This window comes from Macrosteles quadrilineatus, unplaced genomic scaffold, assembly GCF_028750875.1.
Source record: "Macrosteles quadrilineatus isolate MER2022 unplaced genomic scaffold, UCM_ALF_1.0 Scaffold_2__2_contigs__length_208266976, whole genome shotgun sequence".
NCBI classification, from domain to species: Eukaryota; Metazoa; Arthropoda; class Insecta; order Hemiptera; family Cicadellidae; genus Macrosteles; species Macrosteles quadrilineatus.
In genome coordinates this window covers 181646393-181667216 of record NW_026542595.1, presented here as the reverse complement: position 1 = coordinate 181667216, position 20824 = coordinate 181646393, and the positions used below count along the sequence as shown (strand labels likewise).

Sequence of the window (20824 nt, the reverse complement as noted above, 5' to 3'; positions counted from 1 at the left end):
GTGCTGGATTGAAAATGTGACGGTGTTGTTTGTTATCAAATGGAAAGTTTGAGTATTTACTAATGAAATTAATATTTAAGTAGTCAAGACAGTATACAATCTTTTAAGTTAAGTGATCAATTAGAAAAGATAATGTTTTTATTTGTTGTTCATTTTCAGGTTCATCTTCATCCATCTTCTGTGAATTACAATCAAGGCCGTTTCTCCAGTCCATATCTTGTCTTCCAAGAAAAGGTGAGTGCTGAGTTAATTTTTATTTATTTTGCTGTAAACTATGAATTAGTTCAATTGTTCATATGATTTTTTTATGGAAGATTCTCTTAATTCATGTTTGTATTGGTTAGACCTCTGTGATCTCTATTTAACTAGGGACGGATCGGTTTCAATGTTGGTTTATCGGTTTTAAGTGTCTACATTCAAGGTATTTGATGCTAAGGAATCACAAAATTTATTTATGAATAGGCCTAAGTTTAAAAGTAATTTGTTACAGGTAAAAACCTCCAAGATCTTCATCAGAGACTGTACAATGGTCCCAGTACTTCCCTTGGTGATGTTCAGCAGCAATGAACTCACTGTTGAGTTGAGCAACAGCATGTTCACAATCTCTCTTGAGGACAGATGGATCATGTTCACCATCAACAACCATGCAGTGAGTACAGCAACTAACTGTTCAATCTATTGACTCTTGTCTGGGGATCGTTAAGTTTAAGATAAAACCACTCTATTTTGGTTTTATTTTAAAGATTTGTTAGCTTATTTGAGAAAAGTGAAATCCAGAAGCTTATAGTTACACAAGGAAAGGTCACATGCCATACCAATGATGACTGTCAGGTGTTGCATACCTTTATCAGCCACGTGGCTTTACCGTAAAATCCATATAAAATAAAAAATGTTCGGGAAAATGTTCTGAATTTCTCAAAACGAACATGTATGACAGTTTGAGCCCAACTTTAGAAGCAATAGTTGCAATGAATTAGATAGGAGTTTTTATATGACCCCATTTACAATACATAATATTTGTTCAAAATGGGACTAGAGTGTTGTGTCAGCCCTTTTCGCGTGGTATATCTTACTTATCCTTTCAAAGATGTTTGATTCCAACTGAAAGAAGACAATTCAGGAGGGGGGATAGAGAGCTGTAATGGTTGGCTCTACTGACAATTGTCATTCTAGATTTGTGTTAATTGTTATTGTTTACTTCTAGTTGATTTGTACTAATTAAATATTTTTACCAAAATTATTCTTTCATAATAAGTTCTGATTTTCATGAGCTTAATACATGGCGCAGTCGGTAGGACCCAAACCTACGCTCCCAAAGGGAATCTGATGTCCATTCAACACCATGTCTTTGATCATAATTTTGTTTGTAGTTTTGTCTATTAATTAATACATAAACAGTTGAAACAACCAAAGCCTTTGGTCACTCCAAACTATGCAAATAAAGACTGCACCATGTATTAATTAATAGACAAAACTACAAACGAAATTATGATCGAAGACATGGTGTTCGACCCTTATCTAATCTAAACCCAGGAACCAAAGTTTGGATATCTGATCTGGAACATGAAGGACAAGTGGTAAAAAAGCTAAACTCACTACAATCTTTTAAGTGCTGACTGACAAAGGAACCATAGTTTTGAAGAAACCGGTTTCACCTGCGACCAATGCAAAATATTCTAAAGGAAAGTAACCACAACCATTCACCATCAACAAGTGGTCAGATGGATAATCGAATCCATAGACAACGGTACGTACATAACTAAGTTTTAAACGGTTAACCACAAACGTCAATCAGATGGTCAGTTGGATCATTGAATCGATGAAGAAATGAGAAACTGTTTAATGGTTCCTCCAGACACCTCTGGGAAATCTTCAGCTAAAATAACATCCATATCAAGACGGCTTATAAAACCTCCCCAGAAACTCAACCTTTAATGATGGGGACAAATGAGAGACACTGTTAGCGAATTTCCCATATAGGGAATAAGCTATTACCGTAGTACTCATGGTAAGACCTGGACGCAGGACAGATTTTTTTTTCATTTTGAGGTCCCTAGAGGCCAAAAACACCATCCGTTCAAATTCATATATATATATATATATATATATATTTATATATTTATATATATATATATATGTGTCCGTCAGCACGATAACTCGAGCAAAAATGATCCGATTTTGATGAAATTTGGTACAAACGTGTAAACGTATGTTTATTCGAACGAGTTCGCGATCCAGCATGATCAGACCATGGGAACGGGGGTTTACGGGGGGTTTTATGGGGTAAAAATAGGTTTTTCCCATTTTTGACCCAAAAAACATAAAATTTAGCAATTTCTTTCCAAACCATTTTGTAGAGCTTAAAAAAACAAATAATTTAGTATATTGAAGCGTTATTATGCGCCTAATGGTTACGGAGAAAATTCCAAAAAATTGTAAATTTAAAATTCTCATGTTATTCTTATGGAGAATAAGTAAACTGTTGTAGTTTGCTTGTTTGTGAACATATTTTGATCAAATTTGGAAAATGTTTTTATTTCTTACTAACTATTCACATTTTACAAAAAAAAAGTTTTACCCTCCCTGATGCAGCAAACCTAAGTACTTGTTAAACTAATTCTATTTAAATCAAGAATAAATGTTATATTTTTAAGTAGACATTTCAGTGTAAATCCAATCAGTCAAATGGAAATTCGCTTAGTCTGCAGGTTTGCTGCGGCGGGGGTATTTTTGCTTTTTTGGCAGCTTTTCTCTGAATCCAGTTTCACAGTCTTGTTTCAATTTTTTTTCATATGATGCTAAATCATGTTTCAGATTGGCGAGTTGCTACAAACAATGCAAAAGGAACTGTTGAAGTTGATGGATCAAAAAATTAAGGATCCCTCTCTGAATCTGTTGACGGATCCACGGGGCAAAAAGATACTTTCCACAATTACCTATCTGGTTACACACGGTTGACAATAGTGCTCTTAGGTAGACAAATTTGTATGTACAAAAATTATTTTTTTATATATTTTGTACTGTGATGTAATACTGTAATTTTGTCAAAGCATAAGGCTAACAGTAGGCCTAAATGTGATAACGTTTTATATTGATTAGTATAAATGCCTTGTTATATTGTTGTTTTAGGATGTTACAAGAGCTGTTCGGAAAGTAAAGAATGTTGTCCTAGAGTCACCTGACTAAGGTACAACAGAAGTCCAACCAAACAACACAAAACAACAAACAAAAACAGTGTGCTTTTAAACACGTAAGACAAGTTGAAATAAGTTGGCAATACTTAAAAACATTAAGACTACGATCAGCAACTCGTGCATAAACATTTCTCTGTATTACATTCCACATTTTACAACTAGTGAGATTTTTAATTTCAGCACACTTTTTAAACTGTAATATTGCGCAGTGACCCTTCTTTTGTGATGGCTGGACTGTCAGTGAAAAAAAGAACAGGTCTGTACTAGAAATTGTACAGCTAATGCATCCATCAGTATCAGAATAGTAGTTTACGCAACGATTGCGTTAAGTGAGTCTTTACGACACGAGTAGAAAATTTAAGGCACGAGCCTTGGCGAGTGCCTTAAAAACTTCTACGAGTGTCGTAAAGCGCGAGTTGCGTACACTACTTTACCTACGACCGTTTTTTAATTGCTATCAATCTGGATTTAATTACTAACAATCACTAATGATAACTTTTTAGAGAGGTTATGTTTTCGTGTATTGTCATTGCCACTGAAAGTGATGCAACGACTTGTTGTATAATCAGCTGATTTCCTGTAATTACGGGTTTGTTAAACTTCGTTAAATATTACATTGCTAGCAGCATTCTTACCATAAATAATATTGTATCAGGTACAATTCGGCAAATATTTCATTTATTTTTGGACTTCCACCAGCTTAATTAAGAATACGCGAGTATCAACATGAACAAGTCGGATCAACAATTAAATTGAGTTGACGTTCGAAGCATTACAATTTTAATTCTTTTCTCTCAATACTTGAACCTCATTGGTTCGTTACCTGTGTGGATATGAGAAAACTATGCGGATATGAAATGAAACTATGCGGATATGAAAGTAAACAGCTGTAAAGTAAAACTTTTCAATTCTAAGAACTGGACTGAAATGGCTACTTTAAAAAACGGTCGTAGGTAAAAAAACATTCCCTACTTTCTAAACAACTCTTGTACGTTTCGATTTGTAGGATAATTATTGACACATAGGAAAGAAGACTTATATTACTACTGTATTTATTGTTACAACAGCTTTAAAGTTTATCTAGGCAATTTATTTAAGTCATGTCTGTCCTTAATTTATTTTCATAATTTATCTGTGCTATTTATTTATTGAATACCAACTCTTGACACTGGTTCATGTCTCTTAACTTATAAATAAACAATATCTTCAATAGTTTTTGAGTTTGTCAAAGTAATCCTGGATTTTAACATTTAGATGGACTAAATAATTCCCTCGAAAGAATTTAATTTTATCTGAATTTTTTTTTATTATTTAAATAAAAAAAAAATTTATATTTCAGAACAAATATAAATGAAATTGAACATTAGACATTTTATTTCCAAATTAAAAAGAAACTTTTGTTCATTTTGGGAAATGTATCCAGAGGTATAATACAGTAGTTGATGGTTAAGGTTTTATCATGATGAACATAAATTAATAAACACATATGAAGCTATCCACAAGGTCCAAAAGCCATTTTTCCTATCCAAGAGTAGGGATAGTTGGTTCAATATACTGTAGAACATTAGATACACTAAACCCCTGCATTCGTTATCATTGGTAAGAAACTTCACTAGTTTTATAACTAACTAGCCTGCTGTAGAATATTGCAAGCTCTAACATTTTATTAGTTTATCCTAACAATGTAAATTTGATTGTCAAAATTATCAGAATACCCAAGTATCCTGGGGTATTAAAAATCTAAACTAAAATTTGTCATGTAAGTGTAATTGGACCAAAGCAACAGTTTGTATACTTGTTTTGGCATATATTATTAACTCATAACCAAAGTTGTTTGCAATTATTGAACTTTGTTGTCACAAATGCTCTGCTGTTAAATGGAAGTGGCATGCTTTATAGTCAGTTTGAATTTGTTTGCGTAAGCTTGATAAATTATTTTATTTTTTATATTATTTCCGTAGTTTTTGATAAATTCCTTACTCCACATTGCCTTTTTTTATATTGTAATGGAATTAACCGTAATTTATTAACAAACATTAAACCATAGCCTATTAAAAAATCAATCTGCCTGTTCAATAAATTTAGAGATGTGCAGAGGTTGGGACCGAACAATATATTGCCAATGTTTGTTATTGGGACAAAAGTGAATTCCAAGAGATTACAGGAATCTTAGATAATATAACGACTATTTTATGATTAATTTACTCTGTTAACTAGTCATTGAAATTTATTTTGTTCTAATTAATCTGTTAAAATAGTAGGTATAGGTATGTCCTATCCTATCACAAATTTATGTCCCGCAGAACTCTAAAGATTTTGAAAAATGTTCAATGCTTGTAATGTCATTTGTATTGGCCAAAAATTATTTGATTAATTAAAAACCAATTATTATTTTTGACTTTTCTTGTTTTTCCCTTACTCCTTTATTTGTTGATTGTTTAGCTTATTTATGAGTTCTTAGAACTTGCAAGTATTCCAGTATCCAAAAGTAAAGCAAACTAAGGTTTACTTCAACCCAAATATGATTCCTTGTAGTGATATCTTAAAACCGAATCTCAAATCTTAAAACCATCAAAACTTTAAAAAAGTTTCGGTTTCGAGATTTTATGGTTTAAAATTAAAGATTTGGGAAGTTCTTGTATTGTTTTGAAATTGAAATTTTTTGCATCATTACTGTATTTTTGCAACACTGTTTACACTCGCTGGCAGCAATGGAGCAAACAAATCTTCAGTAACGCCAATGTAACTAATAATATTGAACAGCAATAGGTATCATAAATTAAATAATTACTAATACTAGAACAATTTACTATATACAGTTTCATACCGGTATTTACTAAACCAAATAATATTATTGACCACTAAATGTTTTAATTCATCTATTACTTATATTTATTTTAGTGTTTGTATTTTATTAAAAATATTTTTAGGTTTAGTTTATTAGCCACATATTCAAATTATTATTATCTTAATTTGTTTTGAGATAAATAATTTGCCTTGACTGGGCAAATAAAAAAGTTTTGCGTTTCAGTTTTGAGATTCGGGATTTGATTTTTTAATTTTCGGTTTTGAGGTTCGAAATTTCTGGTTTTGGCCGTATATTTACGTTCACCGCTTACACATGATAAAGGTTGTTGACAAACTTATGGGAGAAAGTATGTGTCAGAATGCTGATACCGTTTATGTATCTTTGTTGCTGACTATGATAAGCTGGTTCTTCAACCATGATCAAAGACAGCTGGGTCCAGTCCAAAACCATCAAAAAGCTGCTGAATTTCCCATGACCTAACTAGCAGCCTCCAGATTGTAGACCAATACTATAAGCATTCAGTAGTAATCCCATTTACACTGACTCAATAGGCAGGTAATGGAATAATTAACACTTGTACTTCTGGACACGTTTATTCAGTGTCATTTTATAGTACAAAATTACAATAACGAATGTTGAAATGAGGAATGAAATATGATCAGTGGTCGCCCCACACCATGAGATGAGAATATGCACGGAACTTGAAGTAAATATATCCTTTGTTTTAAATACAATAAACTATAAGGTAGGTATTTATAAAACAATACCAATACATAGTATTGGTACAGTTAACCTAAACTTATGCATAAATAATTGTTAATATTAGGCAAAATTCAATTAAAATTTCCATTACAGTAGAGCGACTTGAATAAATTAAAAGCTGAAAAACCACGGATAAGTATAAACAAGCAAAATAAAACTAGTTAAACAAATTGCAGATTATCATATTACACAGCTGCACATGGATCCTCAAAAATATATTAAAATTTCATTTACATCAAATCACACAAACATGAAACCGAATACACAACCAAGATTCAAAATAATAATCCAATAGTTTTCACATTTTTTAATGTCATTTAAAGTACAAAATTACATTTAACAGTTGGCGTCGTCTAGCAGAAGTTTGTCAATGTGACAAGTATGTAATGTCTTTTTCACCACTAAATCGACACAAATAAATAACAATTTATTAAAACTCCTAAAGCTTCGTAACAACTTAGAAAAGCAGCGTGCTCATTCCGCCCATCTCGCTCTGCTCTTTGACGAATATCTCAAAGTACTGGTAGATGATGGTGACGGCCAATAGGATACCGGTTCCTGAGCCGATCGCTCCCATGAAGTCAGCGAGGACGGACAAGGCTCCGATGCAAAGACCACCGAAGGCAGCTGCAGTGGGGATGTATCTGTTGAGTTCGTGGATCATAGAGTTATCTCTGTGACCTCTCATCACCATCTGCTGCTCCTTCAGCTGTTTTGCCACCTGAAATTAGCACAAAAAATAAGCTAGTACATTCCCTCTCCTACTAATCTTCCTTTGTGGGTGCTAGTTCTGACATGGAGCTATTGGCAACATCGGTAGGGATCGGCAGATTTCAGTTGCAGTCGGTTGAATCCAGGGGTGTGTTATTTGTTTTAGCATTTTAAAACCACTACTCAATAATCACAATAAAAATTTAAATAATTGGCAATGATTTATTTCGTTTAAAATAAGCAGTATTTACGCTAGCCTTACCATAATGGCAGATTTTAGAATATGTTCAGTAATCTGACATTTCCAATAGTCTCACACAAAGTCCCCGACCTATGCTGAATTAACAAGCATCTACTGAGTTCTACAATTTTTCACTTACATCCTTGGCAGAGCTGCCGGAAACGTCGATCCAAGTCTTGGAGAAGAAGGCGCAGGAGCCCAGCATGAAGACGATGTAGAGAACAGCGTGGATGGGATCCTCCAGGATATGTCCCAGGTTCTCCGGGGGTGAGAGATAGTAGCAAAGTCCGCCTACAGGGTAAGCTCTGGCGGGACCACCACCTCCCACGTCAGCCCACACTCCCAGCAGGTTGACAAACAGATTGCCATGGAACTTGACTGCTAACATCTGACACAGAGATACTTGAGTTAGGCCTACCATACAGGTGTGTAGTGACTGCAACTTAATGGACCTACCACTGTATACACTACACTAAGTGCGTTTCATGGTGGAAATGTTGTTATTGTAATGTCAAGGCCAAAGTAATTTAGGGTATGGAATTACAAACACTTAAAAAGGGTAAGCTGTCCAAGCCCATAAAATTTAAGTTACAAATATGCAAGGAATTAAACTCATACCACTCACACTAAAGTCTGAGACACTAAATACAAGCCAGCAACGCTACCAGCACAAGAGCACTTAGTACTCTTCCATACATTATACACCATCCATTTTTCTTTGCGGCATATGTGGTAAATATTTAAAAACAATCAGTTGATTTGGAAATAGATATATGTTTGGGATAGAAATATTGAAAGCTACATTGTTGTATTCTCTCTTTTTACCAAAATTGCAGATGCAAACTAAATCCCTCGCGTAGAGCGACTATATAATAGTTAATAATGAATTAGCAATATTTTTTTAGTGTCAGTTCAATAACACAGCTTGACAAAACCATGCTATCTGCCCATCTGCTCCACACTATCTCTTATGTAAATATGAGTCATTTTCAATTCACTGGAATTTGCTTAGGGAGCATCCTTATCAAGATCTGTCACAACTTTACTAACCAAGCCTAAGTCCACTAAATTGTAGGGATGGTCAAGTCTCGAAATTTCGGGAAATTTTCAAGACGAGATTTCTTTTTGGCCGTGATTTTTATCGAGACGAGAATTAAAAAAAAAAAATAAAAAATAAAATATTAAAAACGCCTGCAGAAAGTCAATGCAATACCCGCAATACAGGAGCGTGTTGTAGTTGCGTTTCCTTTGCGAAGGCGTTCTTATTGAATTAATTCTTCAAATGTAAATATTACTTGAATTATTTTAATAACATTTGAGAAGTTTTGTTAAGTGTTAGCAGTGTGAGGAATGTTTTATTACTATAAAAAAGTCAAAACAAGTAACTATTTTATATAAATTAATATTTTATTTTATGATTTATTTTATTTTAGGATAAGTTGAACTCTATCCTAACTGATATCACTATGTTTCCTTATCGTAGGCATTTTTAAGTTAGGCGTGATAAATAAAAAAATGTTATGCTGATGTTTTTTAATAAAAGATTGTAAATATTCTTGCCTATTATCATTATTTTTGTATTTAAACAGTCATCTAACAATGTTACAAAATCAGGTAAAAATTCCGAACGTGCATTTCCCGTTGTGTATGAGAAGGGAAATCCCGTCTCGAAATTTTATGAGAAATAAAAAATCTCGTCTCGTCTCAAACTAAAAATCCAATCTCGTCCATCCCTACTAAATTGTTTCTAATGAATCATAATTCAGGAATGCAAATGGGCAAGATTAGAATATCCTTATCTGTACCCTGTACCAGAGATATGTAAATGGAGAGTATTTCAAAGTAATTTACCTAAGGTTGATTTTAGAAACTCAGTGAAATTACGATGTAGTTTTAAATTTAAGTAATGTATGTATGTTAACCCTAGTTCCTATACCACAGGAACCTTTTAACTCTTAATTTTTTACACATGGGAAAATAGATTAGAAAAAAATCAAGACTAGCAAAATTATTTATTATTTTACATTTAGCAAAACTCTCCCATTCATCAAAACGATTTAGGAATGGTCAGAAAATATTGAATGCAGATGATCGACTAGATCATAGAAGAACCTGTTTAGCCCTGTTAGGATAAAAGTTGATAGTGAGATTATAATTAACGAGGCTTAAAAACGAGGGCAATTTAATTTGCCGACTCTGGCACTCTGCTGCTAATAAACAAACTTTTACATTGCAAGTACACAATCTTGTCCCGTACATCCCCAATAGTGATAAGCTTACCTGAGAGATAACGTAGAGGTTAGAGACGAGAGCAGACTGCAGGATGATTGGTATGTTGGAAGTGTAGAACAGTTTGATAGGGTAGCTGCTGTACTGACCCCTGTAGCGAGCGGATTTGATGGGAAGATCTACACGGAATCCCTGCAAAACATCAGTGAATATTATTGAATCCAGCAAACGTAGTAATGCACACGGAAATCTTCTAAGTATTCCGAATTAGTCTTTAAGTTGTTCCTGATTGCCGACAATGGTGAACACCGTTAGGTTTGGATTGAGAAATATTAACATAACTTATGTTATTAGGGTGTTAAGCAAAATATTTATAAATATAATTAAGGGGAAATTCCAGGATTTCAAAGATGATAAAAACACAATGTGTAAAACTTACACATGACATTACTCATTAACAACATGCAACCATAGAGTAACTAAATATTTACCATTTAACACTCTGTATAACACTTAAACCTACCTGGAAGTATATGACGATAGCAAAGACGAGGACAGTAGCCAAAAGATTCATCAGATTGGGAAGGTTCTGTCTGTAGAAAGCTTCACGCAGAGCTCTGACCTTATCTTGTCTAGTGGCCAGAAGATGAAACAGAGCAATGACAGCTCCTTCAAACTCAGTTCCTCTACCTGGAACAAAATTATTCCCCGGTAGTAACAAAATTATTGAGTAAAATATGAAACTGTCTGGTAAAGTAGGTACATCAAAAGCATCTAGGTTGGAATAGTCATCTTACTAGTTAACATTTTCGTTGCATACCTTAGCCTACTTCGGCAAAACAAAAAATTTGATATAAAACCTTTCTGTCTTTTTACTTACCGTACCGGTAGTGAATAAGACTACTAATATATTGCAAAGTACTCTAAGGCAACTACGAGTTCTTTAACTCCTCATAGTTTTAAAATTATAAACCTAAGTTACTTTTATGAAAATGGGCTGTAGCTTTACCATCATCCACAGTATCTAAACTAACAATAAAAGACCATTAAACCCATTACCTGTGTTGACAGTTGCAGGGCTGAAAGCCTTCCAGACGATGGTTTCACAAATGTTGGTAGCAATGAACAGTGAGATACCAGACCCAAGACCGTAGCCCTTCTGTAGCAACTCATCAAGCAGCAACACAATCAAACCCGCAACAAACAGCTGGATGATGATGAGCAGACAGACACCTGCGCCGATCTCCGAGGGATCCCCGTACATTCCTGTCATCACGTAGACGATAGCCTGTCCAACGGTGATCACCATGCCAAACACTAGACAAGACAGGTACATAAGTCTTTAACACTATTTTGTGATGGGAAGTAAAGATGGGAGATCAGTGTAACCCCACTAGCTCACAAAAAATGATTGTAGGTATGCTGAATAATCTATTAGGCCTATTTCAAAATGCCTGCTTTTAATAGGAAGTGAGATAGTAATTTCACTTCATCGTTAAAGCCGGGTTTTCCTAGGCACGTAATCGGCGAACGGAGAGAGGAACGCGGAGAGCGGACTCCACTTGTCTTAGGCAATTTAATGTTACTGTTTTCCTACAACCGGAGCAAAATGCCATGTTAATTTCAATTCCGCTCTCCGCGTTCCTCTCTCCGCTCGCTGATTCCGCACCTAGGAAAACCCAGCTTAAGATGGTGTTTTCTTTTCACTACATCGTCAGACAATGTCTTAGGCATCCTATTTACTTAAGTTCCAAAATAAACACAGTATCAACCCCATAACCAAAGATGGATCTGGAGACTTACATTTTTGAGCACCGTTAAACAACGCTCTGTCTTTGGGCGTGTCTCCGACCTCAATGATCTTGGCACCAGCCAACAGCTGCATGATGAGGCCAGAGGTGACGATAGGCGAGATTCCCAGCTCCATCAATGTTCCTCGGTTACTAGCCAGAATCACACGGATCCAGTAGAATGGATCTGCTGAGTCGGAACTCATGATTCCGAACAGTGGGATCTGGAATACAAATTACAATCAGGCCCTGACAAGTTTGGTTGCAGAACATTGAAGTAGAATTGCAATTCTGGTTAATTGTTTAACACTTTAGTCATTGGGTTTTGCTCAATTTCAGGATAGAGAATGGTGTTGCAGATTGTGTACAATTGAAGTGGAAAAATTAAATTATGAAGCAGTATGTAGTAAGTTAGACCTTGGCAGCACTCCCTGAAAGAACTGGTTTTTTGTCTAAAGACACATAAGTTAAATTCAAGAAAGGTTTAAATTACCTGTTGCGTCAATTGATCCTGGTGTGTTATAAATAACAGCATCAGGATTAATTGATGCAACAGGTAATTCAAACCTTTTTAATCTTGCCATACGTCTTAATCCAGAGGCTAACTTATCATGAAACATAAATTCAAATTTTAATCTTCTTCTTGAAACTAACAAGAGGAATAATAACCAAGAACCATAGGCAACATGATTGCTTAAAATTTGGTCATAGAGGCCTAACTGAGTTTGCAACATTTTTAGTAGGGTGTAAGATGACATTTTTGAGTTTAGGCAAAAGTATAAAAAATATATAATGGGTAAGTTATAAGCTCAAATCTAACAGCAAACGTTTTTTATTTTGTGTGATTAGGCTATACAGGGTGTCCCGGAACTCTCTACCAATATTTTAGGGCATTGTTCCTGGGTGAGAAACATATCTAAATATCATATTTAAATTGTCCGGAAGTCCTTAGTTACTCAGATAGCCGCCATTTTGTTTTTTTCACTTATTAATTTTTTCCTGAAAATTGGTTAAACATACGAAGTTGAAACTTTGCAACAACATTTATGACAACTAGACAAAGCTACAAAAAAATTAGGACAATTTTTCAAATTCATAAAACAAAATGGCGGCTGTTTAAAATTTTACAAGAATAACTTTTTTAAGGCAATTTCATTACAAATCGATCGACACCTTAATCTTTAAGATCGGACGAGTATTAACTGAGATATGGCAGTTTTAGTGATACTTGACCGCCGGATATTAGTTGCAGCGCATGCTGAAAGTGGTCACTTATCACTAAAACTGCCATATCTCAGTTAATACTCGTCCGATCTTAAAGATTAAGGTGTCGATCGATTTTTAATAAAATTGCAATAAAAAAGCTATTCTTGTAAAATTTTTGTAAAATCAACGGTTTTCGAGAAATTTAAGAAACAAAATTTTAATCAGCCGCCATTTTGTTTTATGAATTTGAAAAATCGTCATAATTTTTTTGTAGCTTTGTCTAGTTGTCATAAATGTTTGTGCAAAGTTTCAACTTCGTATGTTTAACCAATCTTCAGAAAAAAATTAATAAGTGAAAAAAACAAAATGGCGGCTATCTGAGTAAATAAGGACTTCCGGACAATTTAAATATGATATTTAGATATGTTTCTTACCCAGGAACAATGCCCTAAAATATTGGTAGAGAGTTCCGGGACACCCTGTATATGGAGTTATATGGTAGGCCTACTGACAAATTGAAACTTCAGGTAAGCTGATGTGAGAATATATCCCATTCTTATCTAACCTACTAGAAGAATGTCGAGCCTATAATTTGAGTGAGACCATAAAAAACAGTTTTCAACTTACTTGACAGCATACTAAGAATATGAAGAGGGTGATTGCCGTCCATAACACCTTTTCTCTAAACTGGATCTGAAAAAAATAAATATGGTTTTTGGATTATCCCAAGAGGTCTTTAAAGACTAGGATCAGGAAATGTGGATACTTACAAGAACAGTCTAAGTAATGTTGTAATGAGTTAAATCAGTCTAAGATAAAAAAAACTGGTTGGCAATGATTGTCCAGCTGATGTGTGCATAAAACGTTTCCAGTTACTACATCGAGTTTAAGTAGGTCTAAGATTGATTTATCTTCCATGAGACTAACAACTTAAGTTTGTAATTTGCAATGTTAGCAAATTGTGTGTTAAAAACATTTACACCTTCCAATAATTTAAAGCTTAATAACTTATACAGCCTTAATACAATATTATTTACTCATTACCGTATTGTAGGGAGTGCACATTTATAATGAGCACATTTTTAGCTGCAAGTTGTGGTAGTTCTTGGTTAAGGTAGTTAGCTTTAGGGTGCTAGTAATGACAGTAGTAGTAGTACATTGGTTAATTTCACAATGTTTACAACTCTTTTATTTTAAAAATTACAGCATCACCTGGGCCAAGGTATGGGCTTATGACACAAGACATTTGTGACTGCCATAAGTTAGGCCTATGATGAAATTATTATTTTATTTTGTCAGTCAATTATCATTGAATTTAATAGTTAAGGTGACTTAACTTAATTTAACCCTCCGAGTGTTAAGCGTCGCACATCACACCTGCTGTGGTGTGATGCGTCGCTTTTGCGACTCACAAACATTGTTTGAACACCGAAGGCTCTGGGACTGACTGAATCAGATTGAACTGGATCGAGATAGGTAGGCTTAGTTTTTTTTCTTCGGCAGATTCAAAGCTTTCTCCTGATGTCTGTTTCTAGACGCTTTTAACCCTCCGAGTGTCCATAGTTTAGGCCTTAATGTCCGCCTATTTTTGGCGCATTTGCAAGGTTTTATTAAAACGGATCTGAAAAGCTTAAAACAATGTTAATTCTACTGTTCTATAACTTATACCACTTTGTTTGGAAAATCATGGGCTTCAATATCATACATAAAACCTAAGGAATGTTTGTTTCAAAAAAAATTTTTTAGGTAAAAATAAAAATTATTTTGGAAAAATTGAAAAAAAATAAGTTCGCGCTCAATGAAATTGTATAAATTATAGGCCTATAAATATTTGAAAATAGCCACTTTGTTCTAAATTTTATGAGGATTACAAATATATAATAATATAAGGAAGTAGATTTGCAAATAAATAAGTTATGGGCAAAAAACAGATTTCAGTACATAGTGTTTAACTAAGAATGCATAGCCTAACCATAGCTAGGAATCTGGCTGGTAATTTACATCAATATCACTACCTACTTCTACAGGATCATCAACCAGCCCTTCAAAATCACTTAAATCTTCTTATAATGCACCACGTATATCACTACTTTTGATTTTTAACACTAAAACAATGATAAACATAATAAAACACATCAGTCATCGGTCCGAGGTTAACTAACCTGTTTACAAATACGCACATCAGCTGTCTGCTACAATTACGATCAGCTCGGAGAACATAATGCGCTTAGAGACAGACCTCTGGAGAAAGCTTAGAATCTAACGAAAAGAACGATACCTAACTAGATCCAGTTCAATCCGATTTTGTCAGTCATAGAGCCTTCGCCGTAAACAGTGTTCGTGAGTCGCTGCAGCGACGCATGACACTCGGAGGGTTAATTTTAGTTCCGATCATATTGTAGCAGACAGATGACGTGCGGTTAAGCTCACATCGATGACTGATGTGTTTTGTTGTGTTTATCAATGTTTCAGTGTTAAAAATAAAAAGTAGTGATTATACGTAGTGCATTATAAGAAGATTAAGTGATTTTGAAGGGCTGGTTGATGATCCTGAAGAAGTAGGTTATGCATTCTTAGCCCGCTAAATGTACATAATCTGTTTTTCACCCAATTGCAAATTAAAACTTCCTTCTATTATTATATTTTTAGAATCCTCATAAAATCTAGAACAAAGTGGCTAGTTTCAAATATTTGTAAAACTAGGTATAGATTATAAAAAAATTATTGAGCGCAAACCTAAATTTTTTTTTAATTTTATAATTTTTGAGAAATTTTTTAAGCCAAAAATAGTGTTGACAATATTTTTTGGAATGTTTTACCCTTACATTGAAGACCATGATTTTCCAAACAAAATTATATAAATAAACTTAACAAAAACCGTAAACTTTAGAGTGTTTTTAAGTTTCTAGAAGATAGGTTATGCATTTTAATAAAACATTTTAATACATTTTAATAAAACCCTGTGATTGCGCAATAAATGGGCCAACATTAAAACCATTACTATGGACACTTGGAGGGTTAAAGCTGGACAATTCAAAGTAAACCAAGAGGAAAGTATGTACCTATTGTAGGACTTTTATTCTCTTACCTTCCTTTCAGGTTTTGCGATTTCTGGTAGTATGCTGCAGAATGGTTTTATAACCTCCAAGAATTTAACTGGAACACAAAAATACAGTCTGTGTCATCATCAAGCTTCATTCATCTTGAACGAATCTATTTTCTCACCGGTAGCCTACATAATTTTTCTCGGTAGCCTAATTATTTACTGTACTTACACTGGGATATTAGGGCCTATGTAATTTTGATATATCTACTTACAGTATTTTTCACCCTGAATCCAAAAATGCAATCAGTTTTTGTCGGAGAGATTCCTAATTGGCCGTACAGTTAAATAATTAATATTTAGCTACAGTTTTGTTGATTTTTTAACATATTTGTGGTATGGACGAGTCCAAGTTCTAGTGGCGACTAACACTCATAGGGGTGAAGGGTTTGAGGAGTGGTTTAACATCTGTCAGTTGTTTAGATTCGATACTAAACAGACAAAACCACACACGACGCCATGAGAGTAAAATCAGAGTTACAATATGCAATGACTAGATTTTTAAGAGAAAATGGACTTTGGTGCTGTTTAGAAAATACAATAAATCAATTAACTTACAATACATAAACTATTGATCACATCAACATAAATTATAAAAATAAAATAGAATTCGTTCACGTAAAATATCAGTAGGCCTACATAATAGAAGCTAGAGCTAGGCCACTGCCTTCATGATCATCCTCATTCCAATCCTCAACATTGGTTAATGAACGTGCCATAGTCTATAATCCCATAGTATGTAATCCCATTGTGCCACAGTGCATAATTTTATGTAGGCCTATCAGCAGCTAATAAATTGAGGTTACATAATGTAATCTAACCTAACCCAATCTTAATATCAATGTTTAAATCACATTTCAAGTCAGAAAAGGCATGTCAGAAAAGGCATGTGAGGAAGGTAGGTCGGTTTTTATGCAGATTCATGACTGTAGCCTATTAAGTGTTATGAAGTGAGGTTAGATTATTTAGGAAGGTAAAGGGTAAGGTAGGTTTTAATGAACCGACTCATTAATTTAAATGCTTGCACATTTTTGATATCGTTATTTCATTGTGTTTCACTCACAAGGTAGGCCTATATTTAATTTTGCAAAAACAGTCTGGAAGTACCCGGTAGCATAAATTAATAGTTGGTTCATTATAACCTAACCTTGACCTTTCTAATCTAACCTCACTTCAAAACACTTAATACAGTCACGAATCCGCATAAAACCTGACCTACCTTCCTTACATATGCCTAAATAAGAACTGATTATTTGGTTTCAGAACAAATTGATTTGATTTCATTCCGCATTAGATCAAGTATAAACAGCTGTTTGCTCTTCTCACTCTAGTCCTCACTCCTCACTCAGTACGGACCCCGTCCAGACCACATTACAATTACCTTCAGTACCGCTCAATTAGGCTACCCTTAGGTTTGTAATCTTAACCTTCGTTTTACGGCCACTACGGCTACTTAGGAATCTCTCCGACAAAAACTGATTGCACTTTTGGATTCAGCGTGAAAAATATGCTAAGTAAGTTGACATACATAAAAATTACATAATATCCCTGTGTAAGAAGGCCTAAGGTAAATACAGTATTTGCCTTTTTCCCTTTAGGGCCTGATTGTTTGTTAGGCTTACATAATGTGAAATATTTACATGTAGGTAGGCCTATATGCCTAAAAGACAATTTTGCAGTCTTGATAAATGAATAGGCCTAAGTTACCTTATCGTTTGAAAGAGCTTAACAAGAACGTTTGGTTTCAGATAAACATAAGGGATTGGTAAGTTAAGCCTAGATGCTAAACTCTATCTACAGTAAGTTAAGTTAATTACCTATATTGAATAGGCAAGTGGTAACTTAGCCTAAATACAAAGTTAGTGTTCAACTAAGTTCCCTAATGGTACCGTATAAATAAATAAATGGGAGGCCTAGGTAAGTACGGTAAAGCCGCGTTTACACCGGAGTTAGAAACACGAGTTACAAACAGAAATTGCAAACATCTCTAAAAGCGCACATTTTTAGACAAAACATTTTGCTGTTGCAAACAGTTTTTCAGTGTTTGCAACAGAAATTTTTGCTTCCACTTTAAGTCGGTAATGATCAAAGGGAGTTGCAACCTCTCTGTTTGCAACACTAGTTTCGGTCAAAATGAGCCGTTGAAACACGAAACAGAAACATTTCTCCGCCATCCCCTACGCTACCACCTCCACTCTCACTCACTGCGACCCTGTGTCTCGACGCAGTGTTAAATTAATCGGAAAAATGCTGTTTGACTGGATCAATGAATTAACACTAACCTCAAATGACAAGGTCGTCTAATTTTAAAATAACAACGTCTCATGTGAATTAAAAGGGTTATAATTAGGTCCTTGTAATCTTTAAATACCCCCGCCGCAGCAAACCTGCCGACTAAGCGAATTTCCATTTGTCTGAATTGATTTTCAGTTAAATATATTTTGATCAACATTGGGTTTAACGAGTACCTAGGTTTGCTGCTACAAGGAAACTAATAAATTGTGTTTTTGAGTAAAATATTGATAGTGGTATATTGATAAGGAGTACGGTACAAAATAAATAAATTTGCCAAGTTTGATCAAAATATATTCATAAACAAGCAAACTACAACATTTGACAATATTCTCCATAAGAATAACATGGGAATTTTAAATTTACAATTTTTTTAATTTTCTCCGTTACTTATAATCGAACAAAAATACTTTTATATACTAAATTATTTGTTTTTTTAAGCTCTTTAAAAAGGTCTAAAGAGAAATTGGAAAATTTTGTGTTTTGAGGGGAGTAGCCAGCGGCCGCTTTTCCGGTGATATTTTACTTAATAGTGGTCCGATCGTAATACGAATTACATATTCTTGTTCAGGAGGAAATTCCGCACAATTTGAGTACCCACAACATGGGTTTTAGGCAAAAAACTATTTTTCCCGTTTTTCCCATTTTCCGGGAAAACGGGACGTTTCCGCAAAAAATGAATATCATTTTTTGGAATCAGCACTAAAAAACGAACAGATTGAAAAAAAATTAATAATTTTTAGAGCGTTGACTGGAGGTCGACATAATTACCGAATAGTGTTTTTGGCCTCTGGGGACATCAAAATGAAAAAGTAAATCGGTCCCGGGTCTAGGTCTTACCGTGCCACCTACGGTAATAGCTACTTCCCTATAGGGAAATTCGCTAAAATGAATAATAATTTTAATTTGATGATTTATACAATTACTGATGTTCACCCAGCATTGTCTCGGCCTAGACAACACGACACAGCGTTGTAATAACTAGACACTTGAAATCCTCGGAAGGACTGATCCGAGGAACCAGGACGAGGCCAGTCATAATCAAGGTAGAAATTATTTCAAACAATTTCATGAAACATGAAAACAAATCATGAAATAAAAATTGCAAACATTTAATTGAAACTACTGTTTGCAACTGCTGTTTGCAATTAAAGTTAAATTAAGTTTATTTTTACTTAAAGTTTGCAACTTTTTGTTTGAAACTCCTGTGTTAACGCGGCTTAAGGCTTATACTTAAAATAAAGGAGAAAGTCAGTGGATTTTAGTGGTTTAAGACACTGCTGGTAACTTATTAGTCTATGCTGGACTTCGAAAAGCGTCTAGCGTAAGTTGAGAAATCGTCTGATCTAACGGTAGGCTAGTGGCCATAAGTAAATTTATAAACAAGCATCACACCTCTTGCAAATTTAAAATAGCCTTGTGGCCTAGGTTGACTATTTTCTGGTTTTCGAGACTACAGAGAAGAGCAGCCAGAGAAGGCCTAAGCCTAGGTTATATTGAGCAAGAATGCCACAGACAGTAGGCTACAGTAATAAATAAAGTCCTTTGAGATAGGCTAGTAAGTTAAGCTACAGTGCCTAGGTAAGTTATGCCGGTACTTCAGTATTAAACGGAGGCCACATTTTGTCAGCGCGCTGCGGCGGTTATGTTAGGTTGGGTTATCATAATAGAAAGTATCGTTCGATTCATAACGAAGCGAGGAAAGTCCTACACACATAATATTTACGATAACCCAACCTAACATAACCGCCGCAGCGCGCTGACAAAATGTGGCCTCCGTTTAATACTGAAGTACCGTTATGCCTATGAAGATGAATTTCTAATGGCCTATTGTCCTACCACAACCCAGGTTAGTGTAAGACAGCTAGGCTAGGCTATAATTTTGAAAAGTTAAGTAGGCTACAGTATGCAGATCAGGGCAATTACGACTAAAAAAAATAGACCCATGATTACTGAGTTTTACAACTAAGTTAACTTAATATAACTAATCCGTATGAACTCCCATACTGAACTGAGTTGGTTCAAAATACCTATTTTTAGCCATCGTCAAATAAACTGCAATACTTACTTCCCATTTTGAGCGCGGGGGTGTTTCGCAGAAATAGCCAGTCCTTACAGATGTAACGTTATTAGCCTAAATTTAATAAAACTGTCAAAAGTCCTACATGCACAATTAGACACGACGACCACTCCGAGTCCGACGTAAAAGAGAAATTCTAATCACAACACTGCCCAATCCCCCAATCCCACTATACCGTTTCCTTACACGTAGCAACAACAGCAATTCCACAGACAAACTATGGTGACGTAGCTGCCATCACAGACCGGTGCAGTAAGCGACATCCGTTAAGTTGGCTTTCAGCTTGAGCAAAGCCACTAAAAGAATGGTACAAGGACACCTTACTATACAAGATACAAGATACAAGATACAAGAATACTTTATTTACAATCTTTAAGATTGAAAGGGCGTCAATACAGAATTGTGCA

At 34.7% G+C, this 20824-nt stretch overlaps 2 protein-coding genes across 2 annotated transcripts in view; one reads left to right on the top strand and one right to left on the bottom strand.

Moving 5' to 3' along the window:
• The window catches only part of LOC128986698 (putative ATP-dependent RNA helicase DHX57), a 37905-nt gene extending 32313 nt beyond the window's left edge, over window positions 1–5592 (top strand). The window contains exons 21-23 of the mRNA XM_054407188.1: window positions 160–234; window positions 491–649; window positions 2815–5592. Coding sequence (XP_054263163.1) covers window positions 160–234; window positions 491–649; window positions 2815–2958 — 378 coding nt within the window. The 3' untranslated portion in view covers window positions 2959–5592. The remainder of the gene's footprint in view (window positions 1–159; window positions 235–490; window positions 650–2814) is intronic.
• A 985-nt stretch (window positions 5593–6577) lies between these two features.
• On the bottom strand, window positions 6578–20612 carry LOC128987201 (protein transport protein Sec61 subunit alpha). The gene is made up of 9 exons (XM_054407946.1): window positions 20406–20612; window positions 16031–16098; window positions 13570–13635; window positions 11750–11960; window positions 11006–11263; window positions 10470–10636; window positions 9998–10138; window positions 7857–8105; window positions 6578–7486 (listed from the first exon to the last, which is right to left on the bottom strand). Exons 1-9 carry the CDS (start codon window positions 20410–20412, stop codon window positions 7223–7225), a joined length of 1431 nt encoding a protein of 476 aa, XP_054263921.1. The 5' UTR covers window positions 20413–20612; the 3' UTR covers window positions 6578–7222.
• Window positions 20613–20824: the final 212 nt, after the last annotated feature.

What these genes read in the sequence shown, in the direction of transcription:
- LOC128987201 (XM_054407946.1), bottom strand. An exon ending in TATTCTTAGTATGCTGTCAA is followed by an intron (nt 11,961 to 13,569) that starts GTAAGTTGAAAA and finishes TTTGTATTCCAG; the next exon opens with ATCCCACTGTTCGGAATCAT. An exon ending in CTATCGTCATATACTTCCAG is followed by an intron (nt 10,139 to 10,469) that starts GTAGGTTTAAGT and finishes GATGTTTTGCAG; the next exon opens with GGATTCCGTGTAGATCTTCC.